Below are 9,479 nucleotides of genomic sequence, written 5' to 3' on the forward strand. Positions count from 1 at the left end.
CTTCATCTTTTCAAGCCACAGTTTCGCTAATTTTACATTTTACAGTTTCACTAATTACAAAAGAAGGGGTCGAAATAGTTGTACAATTCAGACATTATTTGGGAGTTAAATTACCAAGACACAATACTTCTATCAATACAACTCCAAAACAGTGTACAGCGATAAAGGGTGACAAATAAATAGAGATCCACTACATATGGCTGGGTTATGCCAATAAAATAAAAAATCATGTAAATGATTTTGGATTTAGTTTTCTCCCTGCAGGGGCTGGACAAGATTTTTAAAAAAACCTTTACCTTCCACCTTAAAATCAATACCACCTATTAGTTCCAAGGTAGAAGAGTGGTAAGGTGAAGTGACTTGCCCAGGGTCACCCAGCTAGGAAGCATCTGAGGCCACATTTGAAACCAGGACCTCCCATCTCTAGGCCTAGCTCTCAATCCACTGAGCCACCCAGCTGCCCCCAGTCGATAACATTTAGCAAGCTCTTACTATGTTATTCCCGGGACACATGTTGCCTCCTTCACAAAATGAAGGAGTGGGACATGATTACAATAAACTGGCCATTATGTATCACTTCCCTCTCAGAAGTCCTTTAAAATGAGTGCCTGGCCTAGATAATCTCTGGGAGTCTTCCCAGGCTCTATAACGCTACGGTTTTCGAAGTCCTGACTCCTAGACCGCCAATTTCCTAATTTAACACGCACAAAAAAAGGTTCCTTCTCGAGGGGTTTAAGGCTTCCCACTTTCTTTACAGTCTGCTCCAATCCCCCTCCCTTCGCCCCGCCCATTGTTCTGCCCCGCCTCTCTTCTGGCCTAGTAATTGGCAATTGTGGGTGTTGCGCAGTGAGCTCTTAGGGAACGGAAGTCATTTTGCTCTGCAGTGCCCCCGCCTTTCTGCCTGAGCTAGCTGGGTGCGGTTGCTTGCTTGTCCTCTCGATTTCTCCTTCTCTCTCCCTCTCTTTCTTTTTCCTCCCTCCCTCTCTCCCTCCCTCCGTCCCTCCTTTTCTCTCTCCCTCTTCCAGTTGGTCGGGAGCTTCTAGCGTTCGGCGGCAGCGTCTCCTCTGCTCCTCGTTGCTGGGGTAAGTAAGTGCATGCATGGGGATGAGCCTCCGGAGGTTCTCGCTGCTCTTCCCCATGGGGATTTCTCTCCTTTTAGCGGGATTTCTTTCTTGTTGGAAGAGGAAGAAGGGAAGGAGCGAGGGAAGGAAGGAGGGGGAGGACGAGAGCGGTCGGAGGGGTGCCTTGTGGCGTCCATTGCGGCATTTACTGCGCTCCGCATGGCGCTCACCCTTGCGGCCCTCTGCTTTTGTCCCTTCCTTGCCTACGTTTCGCGCTCTTGCCCCGATTGATTCATTCCCAAACTAGCTCTCTGTCGGCCATTCTGCGTAAAAACGAATCTCCCTCTTTTCAACCCCCGCCCCTCTCCCCTCCCCAAAAAGGTCCTTGTCACAGCAAAAGGGTTCCGGATTTGGAGTCCTTAGATCTGGCTTCAAATTTCTCCCTATTTCTGTGACCTTGTACAAGTCTCTTGACCTTTGGGGGGCCTGAATTTCATTCTCTGTAAAAATGAAGGGTTTGGGGTAAGATGGCTTCCCAGCTCTAGACCTGGATGATGCCACGGTCCTCATTGACGGCACATCTCCTCTTGGTGCCCCCCAGCCCCCCTTGTGAGAACCGTGACCTGCCTCTCTCAGTTCTCATTTCTGCCGCTTACCAGAGTGGGTGCCCAGAAATTGCTTGCCGATCTATTTCTTTTTTCCCTCCCACAGCAGGATTTGGAGGCAGAACCCCTGGATATGGTCTCTTTTTTTTTCCCCACCAGCTCTTGGATGGCTCCACATAACCTCTCTGGGCATCAGGTTCCTCTGATAGAAAATTATTTGGTCAGGAGAAAGACCGTAAATTGTCAAAGCGCTGTCAAATTAGCTGACCTTTGAATTAAGGCCACTCAGCCTCCTGAATTGGGGGGTTTAGAATAAACCTGATTGCTCAGTTATTCCCATTTCATCCCCTCCTTTTAGTGGGAAGGGTCTGGCCAAGCAAATGATTTTGTGCGAAGTTATGTCTACACTAACAAAAGGAAGAAAAAAAAAAGCCTGGTACTAGCCTTGCAGTCCAGATGAGATGTTTATTTGCGATGTGGTCAGTGCAGACCTCCATGAGGGCACTGCAGTTCCCCTCCTAGTCCTGAGTGGCAGTTTACAAGATGGCTTCCCAGCCTTCTCTCCTTGTACTGGAAAAACTGTTACTGACTCAGGTGTGCTGGGCATGTTCCTTTCAGTTCCCTGCCAGATTGTATTTGGAGGGAGCCCGCCAGCCCGGTGGGCAGAGGGTATTACATATTGTCCCTGCTGGGATTCTCCATCTAAGTGGTAACTCAGTCCTAATAGGAGGGTGAAATAAATACAAAATACGAAGACTTTGCATCATCCTCACCCTCTCTGTTTAGTAAGTTTGGCTTTGGACATATCTGCTTTCACTTGAGAGAAGAAAGGCAGAAGCCAGATTAGCAATGGTTTGATGGGGGTGGGGGGGTGGGGGGTGGAAGAAGAGAGAAAGTGGAGGCAGAGGGAGTAAGACAACTTTTTCTAGAGCCTTAACTGGGAAAGGGAGGAGAGCTACAGAATGCTCTAGCTAGGAGAGGTGGTAGGTGCCATTTTCCAGGACCCTTCTGAAAGCAGGTACAGTAGGGGTCACTGCATTTGGAGTTAGAAGCTGGGCTTTTACTTAGCACCTGTGTAGTTTGAGCTTTTAGAGTAGGGGAGATAGCTTAGTGACATCTAATGCCCCTTAGTACACTGCTGCCTCCTCACCTCTGCTTTGTAAAATCTCTAACTTCCCTCTAGGCCTTGCTGAAGCACCATCTCCTAGGAGAGCTCACCTTCACTTCCTTCTCTCCCTCCTCTTAAAAAAAGATGCTTTTGATATTTTCTGTTTCCTTGTCTAGGTTGATATCGCCTTCTTTCCTTCCCCCTCCCTCCCACATTTAAACTGTTTGGATTTTTATTTCTTGGTATCCAGACTACTAACCTAGTTCCTGCTGAATATAGTAGGTGCTTTATGAATGCTTTTTGTTTGAACGAGTAAATGAAATGCATGTGTAAGAAGAGGCTTGGTAGACAGAGGAGGAAATGAAAAGGAAGAAAGGAAGGGATTTTGAACCAGGCACTGTTGTGAAGTGGTTGGACAGACAGCTTGTTTCTGTAAACAGCCTGCCTCAGCCCAACCCCTAAATTTAGTGCTGCCAAGCTTCTCCTCTTGGACTTGTTGACTCTTTTTAGCAGTGTCAATACTAATTCCAGTGAAAGAAGGGATTGTAAAACTCCATACGAATGTCAGCTGTTATCTTAATGCTGAGTTTGTGTTTGTCTTTTAGGTGCTGTCCATCCTTTAGGGTCCCTGCTGAGGGGTCTGTCTGAAGAGCCACTCCGTTTTAGCTGTTCAGTAAGTTGGAATGGGATGTTATGTGGGGTTTTTTGCAGCAAGACACCAGTTAGGTGACAGTTCCATTGGGGGGGGGGGGCTGGGGTGTTAAGTGCCTGTTAGATATTTTGCTAGGGAAATCAAGACAAAAATGAAACAATCCTTGCCTTCGAGGAACTTGGCACTGTCAAGAAACCAAGAAAGGTAGGAAACAAGGTCCCTGAGCTAAAGTTTCTACTTCAGTCCTATAAAGGAATGTTTCTGGGTTGGTTGGGTTTTTTCCTATAACTACGTGTCCAATGTCCTAATTAAAAGAATTGGATTTGAGGGTTAAGCTACAGAAATTGTAGTTTAGCTACTCTTTAGACTTTAAGCACCTTTGTTTCCAATTTGTCATAGTCTTTATCGTTATTACAAGTGTCTGATTTTTGTTGAGAAGAGGCTTAGTCATTCTGAAAGATCTTGACAAGCTAGAGCATTGAGCCAAATCCCATAAGGGAGAGATAAGGATTCACATAAAATTCTAGACTTGGGTTCTGAAAATTAATAAATTACATCATTTGGTCCAATAATCCCATGAAAACGTTATCAAAAGAAAATATGTTGTTCATAACAGTCTATGTTATAGTAAGTAACAAAAGAAAGCCCAAGCTGGGAAGAACTAGGGGTGTAACAGTTGCCATATGGCTGGGTTTGTGGCATTGTAATGTAATGAAACCCACAGCCAGCTCTGGATTATTCTATTGCAATTAAGATGGACTTAACTAAGTAGCAATAGTCACCTATTAGTTATTATATTAATAGTCTGTCTCAATACATGGGACTTTACTCGTGTGTAGGCCGTTCCATCTCTGCTGAAAATGGGTTCATCTGCTCTCTGGAACCAAGATTGGTTATTGTAGTTGGAGTTCAGATGTTTTTTAGCTTTGCTTGCATTTATATTCATGGTTTTTTGTCTTTTTTTTTTAACCTATCACCTTCCATCTTAGAATCAATATTGGATATTGGTTCCAAGGTAGAAGAGTGGTAAGGGCTAGGCCATGGGGGTTAAGTGACTTATTCAGGGTCCCATGGCTCTAGGAAGTGTCTGGGGTCAAATGAGAACCCAGGACCTCCTATCACCAGGTCTGGCAGTCTACCCACTGAGCCACAGTGCTCAGCTACCTTAATTACTCCCTTGCATTTATGTTGTAATTAAGTGGCATATATTTTGTTTTCCTTTCTCTGCCAAGTTCCTTTTCAGTATTCCCCAATTGGTGGACACTCATTGTGTTGCTAGATTTTTGATCTCACACACACACACACACACACACACACACACACACACAAATGTTGCTTTGAATATTTCTTGGTTTTCTGTTTTTGACCTCCTCATTTCCCCTCATGTTTCATTAGATAAAGAGCATCCTGAAGTTAACCTTCTATGTGGAAGAGTGTGGGGAAAACAGCCTGGCTATTCTGAAGGTTCTTGGAACAGAATAAGGCACTTGTGAACATCATGCCCAAGTTTTACTGTGATTACTGCGATACCTATCTCACTCACGATTCTCCATCTGTGAGGAAGACCCACTGTAGTGGAAGGAAGCACAAAGAGAATGTGAGAGACTACTATCAAAAATGGATGGAAGAGCAAGCCCAGAGCCTGATTGATAAAACTACCACTGCATTTCAGCAAGGAAGAATCCCTCCCAATCTTTTCTCTGCTCCTCCACTAGGAGGGCCTATGATCCCACCTCCTCACCCTAGCATGATGGGGCCTCCCCCTCCTGGGATGATGCCTGTGGGGCCTCCTCCTGGCATGAGGATGCCCATGGGAGGTCACATGCCTATGATGCCTGGCCCTCCAATGATGAGACCTCTTCCCCATCCCATGATGGTCCCCACTCGCCCAGCGATGCCCAGACCAGACAGATAAAATAAAGGAAATACAAGGAAGCCCATTTCTCAGTTTTCAATTCTTTGTTCTATTTCACCAGAACATCATGGTGCTGGGCCTCAGATATGTTTTTTTTTCCTTTTTTTTCCCCCTTCCCCTTTTTAAAACATTGACACTCTTTTACATCAGTCACTTTCAGTGGTCCGACCCCTTTCCCTACTCTTCAGTATTTCCTTCCCCTGTGATAAATAAGCACAGTGAAGAAAAAAAAGCATATTGGACATGTCCAAAAATTCTCCCTTTTTCTGCACCAACAGTTTTAACTTTGCAGTGGTTCCCCTTCCCCTGCCCTTCAGTATTTCCCTCCCCTGTGATAAATAAGCACAGTGAAAAAAAAAAATGAGCATATTGGTCATGTCTAAAAATTCTCTTTCTCTGTACCTATATAGTTTTAACACCTCTCTGCCAAAGGAAAAGAATGGAAACGTCCTTTACCAGTCCTCTGAAGTCACAATCGCATAATACATTCATTGATCAGAGTTTTGAAGTCTATCAGTGTTGTGTTCCTTAATATTGTGGTGATTGTGTAAATTGTTTTTCCTGTTCCTACTTACTTTCCCTCTACCATTAGTTCATAGAAGCCATGACGTATTTCTCTAATCCATGTTCATTTCTTACAGCAAAACAATATCCCATCACTTTCATATATCTCATATGTTTGGTGTTTCTCAATTGGTGGGTATTGTTGGTTTGCAGTTCTTTGCTACTATAAAAAGTGCTGCTATTGATATTTTGGTGTATATGGGACCTTTCCCGCTATCTTTGCCCTTCTTGGGTTATATGCCAATAGTGGTATCACTGAGTCAAAGATGTGTTTTAGTGACTTTTTAGAGTAATTCCAAATCATTTTTCAGAACTGTCAAATTCATAGCTCCACCAAAAGTGCATTAGTGTGCCTATCTTTCCACAGTCCCTCCAACACTGACCATTTTCCTCTTGTCATCTTTCTCAAAAATTGTGTAAAGTGAAGCTTCAGAGTTTTAATTTGCATTTCTCATTTTAGAGAGTTGGAGCATTCTGTCATGATTGTTGATAGCTTGCCAGTTTTTGTTTTTTTTTTTGCTAACTGCCCCAGAGGTGGTTTCCAAACATGTAAGAAGACTTCCCACTTCCTGTCAAAGAAACAATTTAAAAAGGAAGAGTGGGGCAGAAATGCAGCTTATATTTGTATTGTGACGTATAAAAATAAAAGTATTGATTGTTTTAGCATTGAAAAGAATTGACTGTGTCTTTGTTAATCTGTTGAAAACTTTGTCACACTTATTATCAATTAAAGACTTAGACCCACCCCCTTACAGGTAGAAAGCTTGTCACTGCTGTGTTAGCTTCCTTGAAGAATCTGTTCCAGTATGCCTTTTCAAATCACTGATCTTAAACCCTGAATTCCAGAGGACTGTGGAGGTGACATTAAGGCACATTTCATGGGAGGCTCTGCCCTGAAGCTAGTTAAAGAGGATAGGAATGTTCTGGCATACCATAAAGCATATGAAAATTTTGGCATCTCTAGCTGCCTAATACCAGTAACTACAATAGAATCAAAAAGTAAGTTAGGTTTGTTGGCAGTCTATTGCACTCTAAAATTTGTGCATTCACACCCACCTTTTATTGTGATAGCTGTGACCTACATCACTGCCCATATGTGAAAAAGACACTATAATCAGCAAATTTAGCCAATTGATTAAAAATGAGCCAGGAAAATTTTCTCCCACTGTTCAAGAAAGGTCTGTGGTGTCACCTTGATAGTAAGATTTCGAGCATTGTAAACCTTAAAATTTCTTAGACTTGTGAATGTTGGAATTTTCACCATTGGAATATGAACCCCATTGGCAAGGGAGGTTCCTCCTCCTCCCTTAAGATTACTTTAGGACAGAAACCTTTTGCTGAACAATGGAAAGGGCTCTGACCTATGCTTAAGCATAGAACAGGAATTTCTTTGAGTCATGATTGATTTTAGAATTGATACAATAGAGATACTTGGAATGACAGAAACAGGTCTTGGAAATTACAATCTCCACCCTACTCAGTCCTAACAGGATTTAGGAAGGGCTGCAGCATAGATCAAAATTTAATTATTCCAATCTCTACCCTACTCAGGGTAACAGGATTTAGGAAGGGGTGTAGCAAAGGATCAAGATTTAATTATTTGAGAATATGACCTTCAACAGACATGTACAAAGCCACAGACCTCTGGGCGGTCCTGGGTTAAGCTAGAGCCACCATTGGCACAGGGAAGACATGGACAGTGATTGGTAGATGTGAGAATGGAGGGGAGGGAACTTGGATGGTTTGCTTAAAGAGAGAGGGATCTGAGGACTGAGGGGGGGTGGTTGGAGAGTTTTGGCTCTGAGTGGTTGGAGGGGTGCTCTGAGAAGCTTGCTCTGAAGGAAGCTGGAGGTGGAGGTCCCTGAGACTGTTTCTCCATTTTGGTCACGTGAGTGATAGGGACTGATCTCCTTACTTTGCCCCAGCTATCTAAGGGCTTGGGCCTTTTGGCCCAGCCTAAACAGAAGGGGTATTTAAGCCCTATTCCCTTCTCTCCCCTTTCTCTCTCCCTCTCTCTATCTCTAATACCTTTCTTCATCCTGTTTGTAATTAAACTCCATAAAAGGTTGACTGCTGACTTGAGTTTTCATCTAGGAATTACATAGCTGAATTCCTTGGCGACCTTAAATTAATATATATCAGTCTTTTAAAGTGATTTCCTTGTCACAGCATCTCATGAGGAAGGCCCTTAGAGATTACCTGTGATGGGAGGAAGTGGCCCCTCAGATTCTTCTGGGACAATGCACAGAAGCACTTTCTGGAGTTGAAGATTGAATGGCAGAGGGCTTGGGGTAGCATGAAATTAATACCTGACAAGAGTCCCTGCTGTGATATTAGAGAATAAACTGGTCAATAGATAAATGCTACCCAGAAGGAGAGACTTTGCCGGGTTTGTGGCAGAATTTTTGTGTTCAGATTGAACTATTTTACCTTACACTTATATATATATATATATCTTTAGCTATCAAAAGGGGGTAGTATGTCCCAAGTTGTGTAGTGCCCTCACCAGTTCTTGTGATTAAAGTTAATGCTTTAAAGCTTATAACACATTACAAACTCAACTGGTCCTCACAATAATCTGGAAGTGCTATTCTTATACCCATTTTACAGATAAGGAAATTGAGGCAGAGGTTAAGTGACTTGCCCAGAGTCACACAGTTAATAAGTGTCAGGAGATTTTGAACTCCTGTCTTCCTGACTCCAGGCCTGATGCTCTATCCACTGATCTACCCAAGAGCCTGTAGTAGGGAGGAGAGGGACCACAATGGAGCCACCAACTGCAGCCTGGGAGCAAAATCAGCCAATCCCAGTGCGTCATGGAATGTAGGTGTTGGAATTGACTTTTTTTTTCATGCCTACATTTTTTTTTGTCAAAAAAGACCAAAAAACAAAGTTTTGAGATATTTTCTACAAAGGGTGATGAACTTAAATATGAAGTTGAAAAAGATAATTGACAGATTACTTTGATTGAGCTCTTGCTAAATTCTTAGACTCTACCACTAAGGCAACTCATCCACCCCCACCCTTGTTTTACAGTTCAGGAGAGTAAGGCAAACCAGAGGAGATAGGCCCTTAAGAGTAGTCACTCAGCTAGTACCAGTGGCCAGCTTTGACTCGGATCCAGTCTAGAGCTCTTTATCCCACCTCATCACCCAGCATCTCCCTTCCTTGCTTTATTTGCCTGCCCTAAACCTAGGGTGAGGGGAAGGAAAAGGAGAGCAGAATCACTGAGATTTCATTTCTGAGACCTCCAGGACCTCCTAGAGAGGCACCAGGATAAAAGCGGGCGGAGTTCCTGAGCCAGGGAAGAGTGTTTCGTGCTTTGGGCGTTGTCTTGTTCCACCCTCCAAGGCACTTCCGCTACTTCCTGTTGGCCGCCATTTCTCCTTGGTGGAGGTAAGTGTTTGGGGCTCCAAGGCTTTGATGCCTTATGGTCTGGGGTTAAGTCTTATCTTGGGGGTTTTAGGACAAAATTTTTTCTTTACCCTCTCCTGTTGGCCCTGGGCTTTTGGGGGTGAGGGCAGGGATGTACTCTGCTCCTCTGGGCCCTATCTCGGGATCTCAGTTTAACTCC

The 9,479-nt window shown here is 43.7% G+C and overlaps 1 protein-coding gene across 1 annotated transcript; it reads left to right on the forward strand.

Moving 5' to 3' along the window:
* The first annotated feature begins 832 nt into the window (after window positions 1-832).
* LOC103099455 (U1 small nuclear ribonucleoprotein C-like) lies at window positions 833-6,578 on the forward strand. Its single transcript, XM_056809606.1, has 3 exons — window positions 833-1,082; window positions 3,380-3,447; window positions 4,822-6,578. Exon 3 carries the CDS (start codon window positions 4,925-4,927, stop codon window positions 5,339-5,341), a length of 417 nt encoding a protein of 138 aa, XP_056665584.1. The 5' UTR covers window positions 833-1,082; window positions 3,380-3,447; window positions 4,822-4,924; the 3' UTR covers window positions 5,342-6,578.
* Window positions 6,579-9,479: the final 2,901 nt, after the last annotated feature.

Source organism: Monodelphis domestica, chromosome X, assembly GCF_027887165.1.
Source record: "Monodelphis domestica isolate mMonDom1 chromosome X, mMonDom1.pri, whole genome shotgun sequence".
Classification (NCBI taxonomy): Eukaryota; Metazoa; Chordata; class Mammalia; order Didelphimorphia; family Didelphidae; genus Monodelphis; species Monodelphis domestica.

What these genes read in the sequence shown, in the direction of transcription:
- LOC103099455 (XM_056809606.1), top strand. Translation starts at nt 4,925, where the DNA reads ATGCCCAAGTTTTACTGTGATTACTGCGATACCTATCTCACTCACGAT.